This window comes from Protopterus annectens, chromosome 16.part0 (assembly GCF_019279795.1).
Source record: "Protopterus annectens isolate FY-2018-M chromosome 16.part0, PAN1.0, whole genome shotgun sequence".
NCBI lineage: Eukaryota > Metazoa > Chordata > Ceratodontiformes > Protopteridae > Protopterus > Protopterus annectens.
Window position 1 is genome coordinate 206,620,282 of NC_056750.1, and position 17,790 is coordinate 206,638,071.

Sequence of the window (17,790 nt, forward strand, 5' to 3'; positions counted from 1 at the left end):
TGGGACATACCACCCTCTTGCTTGGAAGGTGGACTCCCCTATCCTTCAGTTGGGAAAACCTGACGGCATATGCATTCCCACCTCTTCCTTTGATGCACAAAGTGCTACTGAAGATCAAAGAAGATCACCCGAGGATCATCTTGATAGGCCCAGACCACGACATAGCAGCTTGTCTAGCCTGTGCTTCCTTCAACCGACGGACACTTAGACGTCGGTCGGAGTTCTGGCAGAGGAGTTTTTCGGCTCCGCTTTTGCTTATATCATGCGACCGCCGAGACTCGACTTCACAATTAAGCTAAAAGCGTATGAAAAGGACCGATATTCGCGGTCCGCGGTTTCGCCGAGAAACCGTAGGTTAAGCCAACAGCGACGAGTGTCACCGGTTTCGGCGAAACCGAAGTCGCATGTTCTTCCTTTGGCACGAAAGCATGCCTCCTTCTATCGAGAGGCCTCTTCCAGCATGGCTGAATCTGCTACAGAAAATCCACCTGCTCTTACGGTTTCTCAGATCCTTAGATGTATCTACTCCTGCACGTGGAGCTGCTGGGCCCCCTGCATCCATGTCAATTAAGGCTTTTGCCAGGGCTAAAGCAGCTAAATCTTCAAGGCGTGCCTGCTAAAGGCAACCCCCTCTCACAGGCCTAGCTCTGAATTACTCAAATGCTTGATAGTCTAGCAGAGGATCTCATTTCTTTGATCAGGGGGAACCCCGTCTCACCCTGACAGGGCCTCCTCACCCACCCTCCAGAGAAGAGGCCTGAAGCAGAGCCCCTGAGCCAGTTTCTTCAGATTACTCCTCTGATGATTCAGAAAATACAAATCCTCCAGAAGGCCCTTTCTTTATTCTCCATATGAGGACTCTGATGCAGAGGATTCCATACCTTCTGCCTCTCCTCCTGAGGAATTTTCTTTTGGGAAACCTTGCATGCTATGAGGAACAATTTCAATGGCAGGGGGCCAGGATTTTTTCAGACTCTAGGAAAAGGCTTAGGACCTTTTACATTTACCACAGCATAGGCCTTTAGCTATTCCTCCAGTACTTACAGTTTGTGGATGATGCATTTAATGATGCTTGTACTGCCCTGACTCACTGCCTCCGGCCCTGCTAAGCCCGACAGATACTACAGGGTTCCGGACACACATTATCATTTGTATAAGGCTCCTATTGCAGATCCTGAAACTATTTCACAGGGCCCCTCAAAGCTGTAGCAGCTGCCTCTGCCAAAACCTCCTCCCTCTGAAAGAGAATCTAGGGCATTGGAGAGATGGGGCAAAAAAGTTTATACTTGCACTGCTACTCTTTCGCTAGAGGCCTTAAACTGCACCAATTCCACATGATTCAGTATCAGGAATTTTGTTAGATCAGCTCACTAAAAAACTGTCCTACCGCCCCTGAGAGCCTTTGGAGCCGTAAATCCCTTCAGGATTTTGGTGCATAACACTCAACCCAGGTCAGTAATCATTCCTTAAAATGTGGCTATGATGCACTGGAGGCTGCCTTTAGATCAGCTATGACTGGTACAGTGATCAGAAGGCATGCATGGTTAAAAGAGCAATCCTTACCAGACCATGTAAAGTCAAAGCTTCTAGATGCTCCCATGGAAAAGCACAGTTTGTTTGGTTCCCCTGCACAGCAAGTGTTGAAGAAGGTGGAAGAAAAAGCTAAATCTGTCCAGCTTTCTTACGAGGAGTGGCTACCAAAGACATTTTAGAGGCTGCTACTTGGAGCTCCGTGCATACATTTGCCAAGCATTATAATCTACCTTTATACTCCAGATCCCGAGCAGGTTTTGCCACTGCTGTTTTGCAAGGGATCTTAACTACACCATAAACTATTAGTGCCTCCTTAGTTCCTCCTCCCCCAGTTTGGCTATGGTATTCTACCCATTTGTTAGGACTGCAGATGCATCCTTGAAGGACATAGTATGAAGTTTTGTGCCCTACCATAAATGTAGAGATGTCCGAGAGGTATGCATCTGCAGTCAGGATCCACCCTCCTTCCCCTCTGTGGTACTCCTAGGGTATTTGCCCATCTTGTAGCTAGCTGGGGAATCTATTATGGTACTATTTGTTTGTATATATGTATTTACATGTTTATTTCTATTTGCTCTCTATTGTTTGGGAAACATTTGCATTTATCAAATTTAGCCTTCCTAGGGCACCACCTGGCATCTGGGGCAAGAAACACTGAGGAAAATGGCGTCGGCTGATGCCTTTATACCCGCTGAACTGCAGCTATGACGTCGGGTGAAGTGCGACATCAGCCGAGGCCAGACCCAGACTTTGGAATCCGGCCGACCGAAGGGCTGCCTGAGGCCAGGACAACCCATTTGTTAGGACTGCAGATGCATACCTCTCGGACATCTACATTTATGGTAGGTACAAAACTGTACTTTTCCCACCCTCCTTCCCCCTTATATCTTCTTTCTTTAGGGAGACATAAGTTTCTAATGGTGGCTTTTAGCCACCAGGACAACTTTACATATTTACTTGGGCCTCTGACTGTTTAGGGCAAGGAAAACTGATGTAATTGCATCAGCTGCCTTCCTTTATAGCACTGACGACCTGACATCAGGCAGAAAGCGACAGCAGCTGACTCAGAAAAACATTGACTCTGGTATTCTGGCCAGCCGAGGGCTACCACAGTGGGGATAACCCACAGGTAATGACTGCAACAGTGAATACACTCGAACATCTACATTTATGGTAAATGTACACAACTGTACTTTCTGAGCACAGTGAATAGGTTTGTAAACAACTTAAAATTCCAAATAGTTGTGGTTCAGTCCATTCTTCCATTTCTGCAAAATGATGATTGGATGTGCTCTATTGATCTTCTGGATGCATACTGTCATATCAAGGTGAACAGATGCTCCAGAAGATGTCTGTGCTTTTGGCTTGGGCCAGTCACTATCAGTTCACAGCCTTCCCTTTTATCTCACCACTGTCCCCAGGGTGTTCACCAAATGTGTGGCAGTAGCTCACTTGAGACTGCTAGGATTCCAAATGTTTCCATACCTAGATGACTGGCTCCTCACTGCCCCAACCAGGCATCTCCTTAAAAATCCAGGGACGACTAGCTGCAGTTATGTCAGTCCCTAAGCATCACAGACAACTGTTGCATTGTGCATATTCAGCCTGCTCAGAGTCTGGAAATTCATAGGTGTGCTCATTTGGTCAGATAGAGTCCCTTCTACCAAACAGAGTACAGATCATCGTGTCAAATAAAACAAGTTATCTCACACCCTTCTCCTCCAGCAAGGTTTATTCTTTAGAGTTTAGGGTTGATGGCAGCAGCCATAACCTAGGTTGCTGTGGCTCACTTTTATGTGTGCATTCTTTAATGGACTCTAGCGGTGGTCATTTCTTCCCCAGTCAAACTCACACAAGTGTACAAGGACCACCTGTGTTGGTGTATTCAGTTGGGTGATGTTTCTCAGGGTTGCTCTTTTGTTTTTCCACATCGAGTAGCCACAGTAACTATGAACACCTCCCACATGGGGTGGGGGGACATTTCTTGGGAAGGATGGTCTAAGGCACATGGTCCCCCGAAGAGACCGATTTGCACATTAATGCCCTGGAGATGAGAGCAGTCCCCCTATTGTTGCTGGCCTTTCAGGACACCCTCCATCTTGAGATGATTGTGATTCAAATTGACAGCATGAAGAGTGTGTGTGTGTGTGTGTGTGTGTGTGTGTGCATGCATGATAATACCACCCTTTTTCCTGAGCAGCTCACCCACTTTTAGGTTTAACCATTTAGGTGCAGCTCACACACACACACACACACACACACACACACACACACACACACACACACACACACACACACACACACACACACCACTTGTCATCTAGTTTATCACAATACTTACGCACATAATTGCTTTTATTTTGCAAGTTGTTATGATTTGGGGTGGTCATCTTCCTTGTTGCATAGTTTCAGGGCATGCTGTCAGTAAACTGCCATTTATCCACAATATAATTAATTAACTTTTTTCCTTTCTTTGTCCTTAAAGGTATGTAATTTCATGTACACATTGTTATAGCCAGGTTACGTAGACAGGTTATCTTGGTATGAAGAAATTTGAATGATACTTTAAAGTGATTTCAAACTTTAAAAACAAAAAGTAATTTTTATTCTTATTTAAGGAAAAACTTCTTGCATCGTAATGAGCAGGAAGTGTTACACTTATTTCACCTCCTACACTTATTTTTGTTTCAGCTTTCTGCCCAACAGCTTCACGTACACAGACTCGTATGTCCAGAAAGCATTCTGTGGCATTTATTCGCAGGATGGAAACATCTTCATGTCAGCTTGCCAAGGTAAGAATCATGTTAGGTTTATTAAGCCTAGTGTTGTCTGTGGCCCTCTATTTCTGCAAAATACTTCACAATTTGTTTCTGTACTTCAGAAAGCTTATCTTTTAGAAAGGGTGTCACTAAAGATGTTAATGTTAAACTTGTAATCTTGCATGAATCATAAGCCAGTGCTGTAACCCTGTAGGCTTCATGGTCTCAAGAAGAGAGGGAGCCGTCAGTAACTTAAATATGTGGTTCCTTTATACAGTTCCTCTTTTCTTTAGTTCAGCTGATTTAACACACTGCTCACATTTTGAGTAATTTGTTGTTGATGTGTGATTTCAGTCTGTTAAAAGTGTTAGAACAGATAAGTGCAGAATCCTAATGAGGCTTGAGCACCCTGTGTTGCATAGTAATGCATTATACTGTACTGTTCAGTACTATATTACTTTAGAAATGCAGGATACAGAAGTGAGCTAACTTCATCTATAAAAACATTATTTTTTTTTTAATTTTTTGCCCCTTCCTGCTGTTCATTGGCTCCTATGACCAATTTATTCCCTTATCACCAAGGGTGGGAATCAGCTTTGAGAGGAGGCCATCATATAGGCACATGCCCAAGGGGGAGGTTGAGATTTTTACCTTTTTTGGCTGTATGTTCCCAGATGCACTCAGTTCTGCAAGAGAAGGTGGGACATGTGATAGGTTGTCTGCAGTGGATAGTCTCTTGAAGGTGTGTTAGTAAGCAACCCTGCCCATCAACCTTAGAGTAGGGGAGGTAATTTTCTCAGCTTTCAAAAAGAGAAATTATACTGTCCTTGTATGTTCCTGGGTTTAGGTTCATAGGTAAGTACCAGACTAGCTGCCTTTGTGGGACATTTTAAGCCTAGCTCATTTTCCTTTCAAAGGTGAGAATGAAGCCCTGTACCTTGGACATGTGAGGTGAATAACTTAACCATTATGCCAACCCCAACCCCATGATTATTAGGTTATCAACCCCATTGGGCCTTTTTAATTCTAGTCATGCTTCCCAAAATGAAGGTTTATGCAACCCACCCTTTCCCCCCAGAGAGAGAGAGACACACACACACACAAGGCCTCACCTTCATTCCTTTCTCTTAATATCCATCTCTTGCAGTGATGCGCCACTAATCAAACTGGTTTCCAGGATTGTAGTCAGAAAGTCATTCCTTTGCAGCACAGTGTTGGGCATCTGAGAACATTTTAACTGTTACAAACATATTTTACATCCTAGCAGTGCAAAATTTTGCACAGAATTTGTTAACAAGCCTAATTTGCATCTGTTTTGTCTTTCTGTAATTTCCTTTGCATTATTTTGTTCATGCAGCATTAATGTGTTTTTATTCTGTATTTTGCTGCCTCTTGTTTCTACATATTGTTTACTTTCACCTTTTAGGTAATCGCCCTGCATTGTGCCTTGCTTTGCTTTCATTACATTCTGATGCTGTCTTAATAGGTCATTCTGACTTGCAAACGGGTTCTACCATATCTCTTGTAACCCAGAATCAAAAATGTTTTAACTCTGTTCAGTTGCATTGCAGTAAATGAAACTGTTGCATTTTATTTTGTGTACAGAGAGAAAATATATATTGGAATTATTTGCTGACAAAACTGGGGTATTTGTTTATCCAGTGGGACTGGGTGGGGGAAGGCAAAATTGCACCACTGATACTAACTGGCTCATCCTGCAGGGGAGGTTGGGCTGCTGGGCTCATGGCATTAGCAGCACCTAAGGCTGGCTGTGTAAATCACCCATCTGTAATGGCCAAGTTGGCTGCTGTGCTACAGAAAGAGAAGCATGTATGATAGCATTCTTAATTCATCCTTATAGCCAGTCAGCAAGCTGGCCCATTCCCTGCCATCCAGCTCTTGCCAGTAACGAGATTAAGTTATCTGTTTAGGCTTCCTGGCAGGATGAAATGGCACATTTCATCTAATGTGGGAATGCTTGGCTGTCAGGGACTATCAGTTGAGTGCAAGTAGATAAGCCATCAGGCAAGTCATAGGGAAATGGTGTAAAGAAGGGAAAACTGGTTAGTGGGAGGTTGCTTTGTTGGTGCAAAGGGATGAAATCCTAACTACATACTGGATGACACAGGATTGTCTAGCATTCCAGGTGGTGGAGAAGGTAAAGTGGGTTAGGGTGTGAATGTCCCTTGCCATCTCATGCATCCTGGATGCTGTAGAAGTGGAGCTTGCTGGCGATAGAGTGGTACAGCAAGGACACTGTACATACCCAACAAGGAGCTCAGACACAAGCTACGGTTGGGACAGAATGAAATCAAGCGTGGCACTTGTTGCTACTATTGTAGGGCTCACTTCTGTCAAGAATGCTGTGGGTTGAGGAGTTGGGACTACATAAAACCCCCTTCATGGCTGTCTGGGTAGTGGCAGGAATGAAAGAGTACATGTTGGCATGCTTGTTGGGGAGGGGAGATAAAAAGAATTATTTTAAAAAGTATTATTTGGATCTGACTTTTGTTTAATATTGATCAGCTTATTTTTTGCCCAATAATGACATAGACCACAGATGGTTGGCTGTATTGCATGACTGTTTGACTCATTTGGTTCCCCAATGACCTTCCATCCCACATTAACCTGTTGCATTTGTGAAGGTCTGCACTGTTCTAAGGAGTTTCTTTTTATTATCCTACTTGTTTGAATCTGTGGGATCATGAGCCAGATAACATTTTCTGGGGCAGTCGTGTACTGCAAGCAGCAGGCTTTATTTTTGCATACTGTAACCTTGGTACTGGGAAGTGTTCCTGTCAGAGATACTAAACAATTACAAAGAGGCTAACTAGCAGAAAATCAAAAATTTAAAAGTGGAGGTGGTTTTCAGATTGGCAGAAGGAGACAGTATGCCTATCTCGTTTACATTTTTAGTACATTTAACATTCTAACTTCCCTTTTATAACTACTGTGCCTATTTCCTTTTTTCAGCTGCTCCATATGTTCTTAAATGACCCTGTGGAGTCCCTGTCCACCACCCATTCCAGTAGTCCATTCCATGGATTCATAGCTCTCTATGTGAAAAAGTACTTTGAGAGATCCAGCGAGAAACTAGTTGTTGTTTGTGTTTCACTGCTGTAATCATTACATTTGGGTTATCCCTGCCGAGGTAGCCCTCAGCTGGCCCGTATACCAGAGGCTTAGTATTTCTGCTTTGGTTGCTTTTGCTTCAGGAGTGATGTCAGGTCGTCAGTAGTATAAAGTAAGGCAGCTGACGCCATTACATCAGTCTTTCTTGCCGCAGAGCCCGAAGCAGAAGCAGTTTGCACGAGTGCCGGTCAGCTGCTACCTGAGTTTCGCCTTCTGAATTGAAGCTGGAATCTTCTAAAGCCAAGTACCCCGTTGGGGATCTTTTTTTCTTGCACTAACCGATGTCAGAAAAAGTTAACAGTTATCTCACCTGTGGAAAGCAAATACCACACCAAGACTTTCATTCTTACTGCATCATTTGCTTAGGCCCAGACCACGACATCCCCCACTGTCACTTTTGTGCTTTGTTCAAAGCCAGAACTATACGTCGTCGGGCCCATATTGTAGCTAGATATTTTCACTTGCAGGACTTTCGATATGGCTTCAGTAAGCCATCCAAAAGCAGATCTTCCAAAAAAAGTAAGGATAAAGACAGACAAACCACACAGGTCCAAACCTACCGACAACGCTTCTGTTAAGCTAGGCATCAGTACTCCGGTCTTCAGTGAGGCACTTTCGCAGCCCCTGATGCCTGCTTCTGTGGATTCACAGGCCGCTACTGAGACCTTTTTGGAGTCCGGTATGCCGCAAAACTCTTCTTCGACTAAGGATCCTGCGGTTGTCTCCCCCTTGGATGGGTCCGGAGCCACTGAGCAGGCACCGACTTCCGAGGAAGTACTTTGCACTACTGATTCTCGACACAAACTGACAACTTCTTTCGCATCTACCATTCTTTTGAAAACTACAGAGTTTCTAAGGCCCAGGGTACGAATCACATCCAAGAAACCGATGACCCAATCTCAGGTACCTGCTTACTTGCCTCAGTCTCAAATACTTAAAATGGCAGAAGACCTTATCATGCTGATCAGGGGAAGCCAAGCTACCTCTTCCAAAAGAAAAAGAGATCTGTCCCCAGTAGTTTTGTTTGAACAGGATTCTGATGACTCTGATGCATCTGAATATGAAGACATGCAACCCCTCTCTGCTTATGGGGATTTTGATGCAGAGGATTCCATTCCTTCAGCCTCTCCACCCGAGGACTTTTCCTTTGGGGAGAACCCTTCATACCTTAAGGGAGCATTTCCAATGGGAATGTCAGGACTACCCTCAGTCTAAAAAGAGACTCAGGGAATTCTCAGATCTTCCACAGCACAGACCCCTGGCCATTCCCCCAGTCCTGGATGTTGTGTACAATGTTTTCCTGGAATCCAGTTTGACTCCCGACACCCTCCTTCCTTCACCCAGAAAACCTGCCAGGTATTACAGAGTCCCTGACTCTCACAAATTTTTTTTCAAAATTCCTACTGCTGACCCTGAGGTAATTTCTCAAGGGCCTAAAGGAATTAAAGCAATCTCTGCTACGAATCCCACCCCCTCAGATAGGGATTCCCAAGCATTAGACAGATGGGGTAAAAAAAGTATACACCTCTGCTACTCTTGCTATCAGAGCACTAAATTGCCAGTTCCATATGCTAAAATTTCAGCAACATACCATGGAAGTCCTCAAACAAAAAGGGTCTTCCTTTCCTGCTTGTGCAGAATCTAAAGAGTTACAAGAATTGATGCATTCTGCAAGTCAAGTAACGAAGCACACCTTTCACTGTGGATGTTCATCGTGCATACAGCTGCAGTCATTACACTTGGGGTTATCCTGCTGTCAGGTGGGTCCTCGGTCGGCCGAATTCCAAAATCTAGGTCCGGCGTCGGTTGTCGTCGCTTCCTCCCTGACGTCAGTGCGGCAGGGGTATAAAAGAGGCAGTCGACGCCATTTTCTCCAGTCTTTCTTGCCGCGCGGTGCCCGAAGCAGAAGCAGTTCGCAAGTGCCGGTCGGCCAGCTCCTGAGATTTATGAAAAGTATTTCAGCCGAAGTCTTCTTTAAAGCCAAGTACCCCATTGGGGAAACTTTTCTTGCCTCAGACCGATGTCAGACAAAGTTAATAATTGCATTTCTTGTGGGAAGCAAATACCGCATAAGGATTTTAACTCTTACTGTATACCTTGCTTAGGGCCAGACCACGACGTCTCGGCCTTCCGTTTTTGTGCTAGGTTTAACAAGCGCACTGTTAAGCGCCGGGCGGAGTTCGCCCTTCATTATTTTGGCAAAAAATTTAATTATATCATGTCGTCGGATATACCGACGCCAGTTTCAGGCAAAAAACGCAAGGATAAGGACAGACATACGAGGCCTGCACCGAGTACTGAGATCACGCTAAAGCCGACTACCGGTTCTCAGCGAGGTGCCTACGCAGCCCCTGACTACCGATGAAACTATTTCACCGGCGACTTCAGTACCCGAGGTCGCAGCTTCCTCGGTCTCCATTCCCACTGCAGATACCGACGCCACTTTTGGAGGAGAAACGGAAAATTTAGCGAGGCCTGCCATTTCTGAAGGCGTTTTCAGGCCTACCTCCTTCTCTATTAAATCATTCTCTAAATCTAAAGCTCCAATGAAACTTAAAAAACAGGGTCCTCAGACCCCCTCTCAAGGCCCCATGCCTAAAAAACAGATGCTTAAAATGGCTGAGGATTTGATTACACTCATCAGGGGTTCTCAACCCCCCTCAGACAAAAGACCCAGGTTGGAGGAAGACTTCCCTTCCTCAGACCAGGCTTCTATTAACACAGACATTTCTAAGAACCAGGATTACACCTATTCCCCATTTGAAGACTCTGATGCTGAGGAGTCTATTCCCTCGGTCTCCCCCCCTGAGGACTACTCTTTTGGGGAAACCATTCATACATTGAGAGAGCACTTCCACTGGGAAGGCCAAGATTACTCAGATTCCAAGAAAAGGCTCAGGGAATTTCTGCTGCTTCCCCAGCATAGGCCCCTGGCTATTCCTCCTGTCTTAGATATTTTGGATGATGTGTACGCAGAAGCCAGTCTTAATCCAGACTCTTTACCTCCTGCCCCTGTTAAACCAGACAGATATTACCGGGTTCCTGATTCTCACCAGTTTCTTTATAAAAGCCCTTCTGCTGACCCAGAAACTATTTCTCACGGTCCCAAGGGGGTGAAGGCCTCTACTGCTCAAAACCCTTTACCTTCAGAGAGAGATTCCAGAGCATTAGAAAGGTGGGGGAAGAAGGTGTATACATCAGCCACTTTAACCATGAGGGCATTAAACTGTCAATTTCATATGTTAAAGTACCAGCAGTTCTTGCTATCTCAGCTGAAATGCAAAATGACACAAACAGAACAACCAGATTTAAAAGAGTTGCAGGATTTGTTGCATGGAGCAGAACAAGTGGGGAAACATACCTTACAGTGTGGATGTCCTTCAAGGATGCATCTGCAGTCATCACATATGGGTTGTCCTGCCTCAGACAGCCCTTCGGTCGGCCGGATTCCAAAGTCTGGGTCTGGCCTCGGCTGATGTCGCACTTTCCCTGACGTCAGAGCGTCTGGGGTATAAAAGCATCAGTCGACACCATTTTTCCTCAGTCTTTCTTGCCACGTGGTGCCCGAAGCAGAAGCAGTTCGCAAGTGCCGGTCGGCCAGATCCTGTGATTCAGCTACCGAAGACTTTCAGCTAAGTACCCCGTTGGGGACTCTTTCTTGCCTCAGCCGATGTCAGATCAAGTTAATTGTTTAACTTGTGGGAAACAAATACCTCATAAGGATTTCCACTCTTACTGCCTCCCCTGCCTAGGCCCAGACCACGATGTCTCGGCCTGTTCAGCCTGTGCTTCCTTCAACCGAACTCTTAGACGCCGGTCGGAGTTTGCAGAGGAATTCTTTGGGGCTAGTTTTGCTTACAAGATGCCGGAGACTCAGACTTCGCATTTAGTTAAGAAACGGAAGGACAAGGACCGACATGCGGGCCGCGGTTTCGCTGAAACCACGGTCAGGCCTACAAGCGATGTCTCGGTCTCGGCTGATACCGAGCCCTTGGTACTTCCGACATCGAAACCGCTGACACCGACTACCTCGCCCAGGAGGCCCCGCCAGTCGGTTATTGAATTACCTACTGAAACTGGTGTCCAGGAACCTTCCGACACCATTCCTTTAGACAAGTCTACTCCTGCACGTGGTGCAGCCAGACCTCCTGCATCCATGTCCATTAAGGCTTTCTCCAGGGCTAAAGCTGCTAAACTTTCTAAAGCTTTGCCTCCCAAGGTTACCTCTCAGAGATCCTCTACTGGCTCACAGATTCTTAGCTTAGCAGAGGATCTTATCTCCTTAATTAAAGGTTCTCAACCTCATCCGGACAGGGGCTCTCAACCACCTCCAGACAAAAGGCCCAGGGTTGAGCCCTCTGACCCCCATTCCTCAGATGAGTCCATTGATGGCTCTACTCTGTCAGACCACCAGGAGGAGGCTTATTCGGCCTACGAGGATTCTGATGCTGAAGAATCTATTCCCTCGGCCTCCCCTCCTGAAGAGTTTTCCTTTGGAGAGACATTACACTCTATGAGAGAACATTTTCAATGGCAGGGTCAGGAATTCTCTGATTCTAGAAAGAGATTAAGGACCTTTTTACATTTACCTCAGCATAGACCTTTAGCTATACCTCCTGATGTCCTTCAAGGATGCATCTGCAGTCATCACATATGGGTTGTCCTGCCTCAGGCAGCCCTTCGGTCGGCCGGATTCCAAAGTCTGGGTCTGGCCTCGGCTGATGTCTCACTTTCCCTGATGTCAGAGCGTCTGGGGTATAAAAGCATCAGTCGACGCCATTTTCCCCAGTCTTTCTTGCTGCGTGGTGCCCGAAGCAGAAGCAGTTCGCAAGTGCCGGTCAGCCAGCTCCTGTGATTCAGCTACCGAAGACTTCGAAAAAGCTAAGTACCCTGTTGGGGACTCTTTCTTGCCTCAGCCGATGTCAGATAAAGTTAATAATTGTTTAACTTGTGGGAAACAAATACCTCATAAGGATTTCCACTCTTACTGCCTCCCCTGCCTAGGCCCAGACCACGACGTCTCGGCCTGTTCAGCCTGTGCTTCCTTCAACCGACGAACTCTTAGACGTCGGTCGGAGTTTGCAGAGGAATTCTTTGGGGCTAGTTTTGCTTACAAGATGCCATCGGAGACTCCGACTTTGCATTTAGTTAAGAAACGGAAGGACAAGGACCGACACACGCCGCGGTTTCGCCGAAACCATGGTCAGGCCTACTGGAGTGTCTCGGTCTCGCTGATATCGAGTCCTTGATACTCCGACACGAAACGCTGACAGCCGTTTTACTACCTCGGCCCAGGAGGCCCCGGCCGAGTCGGTTATTGATTTACCTACTGAAACTGGTGTCCAGGAACCTTCCGACACCATTCCTTTAGACAAGTCTACTCCTGCACGTGGTGCAGCCAGACCTCCTGCATCCATGTCCATTAAGGCTTTCTCCAGGGCTAAAGCTGCTAAACTTTCTAAAGCTTTGCCTCCCAAGGTTACCTCTCAGAGACCCTCTACTGGCTCACAGATTCTCAGCTTAGCAGAGGATCTTATCTCCTTAATTAGAGGTTCTCAACCTCATCCGGACAGGGGCTCTCAACCACCTCCAGACAAAAGGCCCAGAGTTGAGCCCTCTGACCCCCACTCCTCAGATGAGTCCTCTGATGGCTCTACTCTGTCAGACCACCAGGAGGAGGCTTATTTGGCCTACGAGGATTCTGATGCTGAAGAATCTATTCCCTCGGCCTCCCCTCCTGAAGAGTTTTCCTTTGGAGAGACATTACACTCTATGAGAGAACATTTTCAATGGCAGGGTCAGGAATTCTCTGATTCTAGAAAGAGATTAAGGACCTTTTTACATTTACCTCAGCATAGGCCTTTAGCTATACCTCCTGTTTTGAATGTCATTGATGATGTGTACTCTGATGCTAGTACAGCCCCTGACTCTCTCCCTCCGGCTCCTGCCAAACCTGATAGGTATTACAGGGTCCCGGATTCACATCTACACCTGTACAAGGCCCACTCCGCTGATCCAGAAACTATTTCCCAGGGCCCAAAAGGGGTTGCAGCTGCCACTGCTAGAAATCCTCTACCCTCTGAAAGGGAGTCCAGAGCTTTAGAGAGATGGGGTAAGAAAGTGTATACTTCTGCAACTCTTTCCATGAGGGCATTAAATTGTCAATTTCATATGATACAGTACCAAGAGTATTTGTTAGATGAATTGCATAAGAAACTGTCTTCTTCTGAACCCCTTGATCTCAAATCCCTTCAGGATCTAGTACATAACTCCCAGAAGGTTAGTAACCATTTCTTGCAGTGTGGTTATGATGCATTGGAAGCTTCATGTAGGTCAGCTATGACCGGTGCAGTCATACGTAGGCATGCCTGGCTGAAGGAACAATCTCTGCCAGACCATGTTAAAGCTAAGCTTTTGGGTGCTCCTATGGAAAAGCAAAAATTATTTTGTTCCACGGCTCAAAAGGTCTTAAAGAAATTTGAAGAAAAGGCAAAATCTGTGCAAACATTCAAAGACTTTCTGCAAGTCCAACCACCGAGATTCAGCAGAAATTGGCCTACTAAGAATTGGTCCTTTCCGGACTTAGACAGATCTCACAGAGGCAGGAATAGGCATGCCAGAGGTAGAGGGCAAGCTAGAGGCTCCTACAGGGGCCGTCAATGGCAGCCTCCCAACCAGAGAGGTAGTGCAGGAACTACAACTGCTACACCAGGACAGACTCAATGACTTTGTTTTGACTCCGCCGACCAGGGCTCAATTAGAAGCACCTTTGGGTGGAAAGCTTTCTTTATTTTCAAAAAATTGGCACAGCATTACAAGGGACACATGGACACTGCAAATAATAGACAAAGGATACAGGTTCCATTTCCCCACATTGCCAAAAAGAAAAGGCATGCCAGACCTGCCACCAAATCAGAGGGCAGAGGCTTTGAAACAGATTTCCAACTTAATAGAAATGAAAGCTATAGAAAAGGTACCTCTTTCAGAACAAGGCCAAGGATTTTACTCCAGATTATTCCTTGTTCCAAGAAAAGAAAATCAATGGAGGCCTATTCTCGACTTGTCCGCACTGAATACTTACCTCATTGTGCCAAAATTCAAAATGCTGACTCTACAGCAACTCCATCCCATGCTGGGCAAGGGTCTTGGCTGGTGACTCTAGACCTCAAGGAGGCATACCTGCATGTCCCTGTCAGACAAAGTTGTAGAAGACACCTCAGATTTCTTGCAGGGTCAGAGCATTATCAATTCTCAGCATTGCCCTTTGGCTTATCTACTGCCCAGAGTATTCACAAAATGCCTGGCATCAGTAATTGCACACTGCAGACTTCAGGGATTCAAATTTACCCATATATCGACGACTGCCTTATACAAGCGGACAGCAAGCAAACTTTGTTAAAGGACTTGGATTATGCCATCCACCTACTGCAGGCCTTGGGATATACAGTCAACATCCACAAATCAAGACTTGTTCCATCCCAAAGAATAACTTTTCTGGGTGCGGATCTAGACACAACCACCCAAATGGCCTTTCTCACAGAAGAAAAACAAAAACAACTACTGGATTACTTCAAGGATCTGACAAGACAAACTCAGCTGACTGCAAGGAAAATCCTGCAGGCCCTGGGTTACATGGTATCTTGCATTCTTCTGATTCCACAAGCAAGGCTGCATATGAGAAAATTACAGTGGTACCTAAGGAGTTTATGGACTCAGCACAGTCACAGCTTAGAAACTTTGATCCCACTCATTCCATGCCTCCAAAAGGAATTTCTGTGGTGGGCTCGAGCCTGCCAGTCGAACAGTGGGTTGCCCTTCAGCAAGCCAAGAGCCAACCAAACCATCACTACGGACGCTTCAGACCAAGGTTGGGGAGCACACATGGAGGGCAGATGTATCCAAGGGCTATGGTCACAGAGAGCTGCGCATGCACATAAACCGAAAGGAAATGCTGGCAGTGATACACGCAATCGAGGCCTTCAAACTTTTTCTTCATCAAGGCCACCTACTCATAAGGACAGACACCACCACAGTTACGTGGTACATAAACAAGCAAGGAGGCACCCATTCCTACCCTCTTTGCAGACTGGCAATGAATCTATGGGAACTTTCCTTGAAACTCAATATACAGCTGCAGTCCCAGTTCGTGCCAGGGAAAGACAATATACTGGCGGACAGCTTAAGCAGAAATACCATGGATGCACATGAATGGATGCTGCACCCAGACATCTTCTTACTCATAACACAATCATGGGGAAGGCCGGAAATAGATCTGTTCGCCTCCCCCCACAATCATCAACTGAAGAAATTCTGCTCAAGGACATACCACCCACAAGCATGGAAAGTGGACACTCTCTCTTTCAGCTGGAAAGCTCTAACAGTGTATGCTTTTCCACCTCTACCATTAATGACCAAGGTCTTACTGAAGATCAGGACAGAGCAGCCCAGAGTGATTCTGATAGCTCCAAACTGGCCAAGACAGCACTGGTACCCACTGTTAAAGAGCATGTCACAGACGAAACCGTGGCCTTTCCCCCTATGGCCACTTCTACTGACACAGCACAATTTCAAGACTCTGCATTCCAACCTGAAAACCTTGCAGCTAACCGCCTGGAAAATACCATGACTCCTCCTCAGGATAAGCTATCCCAGAGAGTGAAGGATATTATTATGGAAGCTCGCCGGCCTTCCACAAGGATGGCATATTCAGCAAAATGGAAAAGATTTCACACTTGGAACACAACAAAGGGCCTAGATGCGACAGTGATGAACATGGCACATATACTGGAATACTTGGCGGAATTGTTCCACAATGGCCTGTCTTACTCTTCCATTAAGATACATGCCTCAGCAATTTCAGCAGAATACAATGTTAATCCACCTGTCTTCTCTCATCCTCTCCTGAGACAGTTTCTGAGAGGAATCAAGAACATCAATCCTCCAAGGAAACCACCTCTACCTACTTGGGACCTTAACTTCGTGTTGGAAAAACTAACACTTCCTCCCTTTGAACCAGCAGCATCTGCAGATCTACTGTTTCTGTCTTGGAAAACTGCATTCCTTCTGGCCATAACCTCAGCAAGAAGAGTATCTGAGTTACAAGCTCTAATGGCAGTACAGCCATTTCTTATCTTTCATCAGGACAGAGTTTCATTGAGAACCAATCCTACATTTATGCCAAAGGTGGTATCCAGGGTATCTTTGAACCAAGCGATTCACTTGCCTACATTCTTCCCACAACCACAAAATAAAGGGGAAAAACTTCTGCACACCCTGGACATACACAGACAGTTGCGTTACTACTTGGACAGAACTAAAAGCTACAGAAAGACTGACCAGCTGTTCGTAGCATATGCTGCTGGGGCACAAGGAAAAGCAATTTCCAAACAGACTATTTCAAAATGGATAGGAAATTGCATTCGTTTTTGTTACTCCTTTCATGGAAAAACTGTGCCAGCTAACATTAGACCTCATTCCACGAGAGCCACAGCCACCACCACAGCCTTCCTAAGAAGGGTGGCTACCAAGGGCATTTTAGAAGCTGCTACATGGAGCTCCGTGCCTACATTTGCCAAGCATTACAATTTACCTTTATACTCCAGATGCAGAGCAGGCTTTGCTACGGCAGTCCTGCAGGGTATCTTAGCTACACCATCCTTTACTTAGTACCTCCACCCCCAGATTGGCTATGGTATTCTACCCATATGTGATGACTGCAAATGCATCCTTGAAGGACATATTACAGTTTTGTACCTACCATAAATGTAGATGTCCGATAGGTATGCATCTGCAGTCAGGTTTACCCTCCCTCCTTCCCCTCTGTGGTATACTTCTTGGGTACTTACCCCTCTTATAGCTAGCTGGGGGGATCTGTTATGGTGTATTTGTTTTTATAGTACTGTGCATGTTTGGATTTGTTTTTACAATGCATATCTCCAAATTTTAGCCTTCCTTAGAGGGCACCTGGCATCTGGGGCAAGAAAAACTGAGGAAAATGGCGTTGGCTGATGCTTTTATACCCCAGACGCTCTGAAGTCAGGGAAAGTGCGACATCAGCCGAGGCCAGACCCAGACTTTGGAATCCGGCCGACCGAAGGGCTGCCTGAGGCAGGACAACCCATATGTGATGACTGCAGATGCATACCTATCGGACATCTACATTTATGGTAGGTACAAAACTGTACTTTTTGATGCTTTAGAGGCCTCATGTAGAGCTGCTGTCACGGGGTCTGTCATAAGTAGACACTCTTGACTCAAAGAGCAAACCTTACCAGATCATGTTAAAGCAAAGTTATTAGATGCACCACTACAAAAAGATGTATTGTTTGGTGTTAAAGAGGAGGAGGTACTAAAGAAAATGGAGGAA

The 17,790-nt window shown here is 45.7% G+C and overlaps 1 protein-coding gene across 1 annotated transcript in view; it reads left to right on the plus strand.

The window, feature by feature from the left end:
* The window catches only part of DCAF11 (DDB1 and CUL4 associated factor 11), a gene marked incomplete in the record, with an annotated part of 1,824,350 nt that overhangs the window by 560,676 nt on the left and 1,245,884 nt on the right, over positions 1 to 17,790 (plus strand). The window contains 1 exon segment of the mRNA XM_044057850.1: positions 4,225 to 4,325. Within this exon segment, the coding sequence (XP_043913785.1) occupies positions 4,225 to 4,325 (101 nt within the window).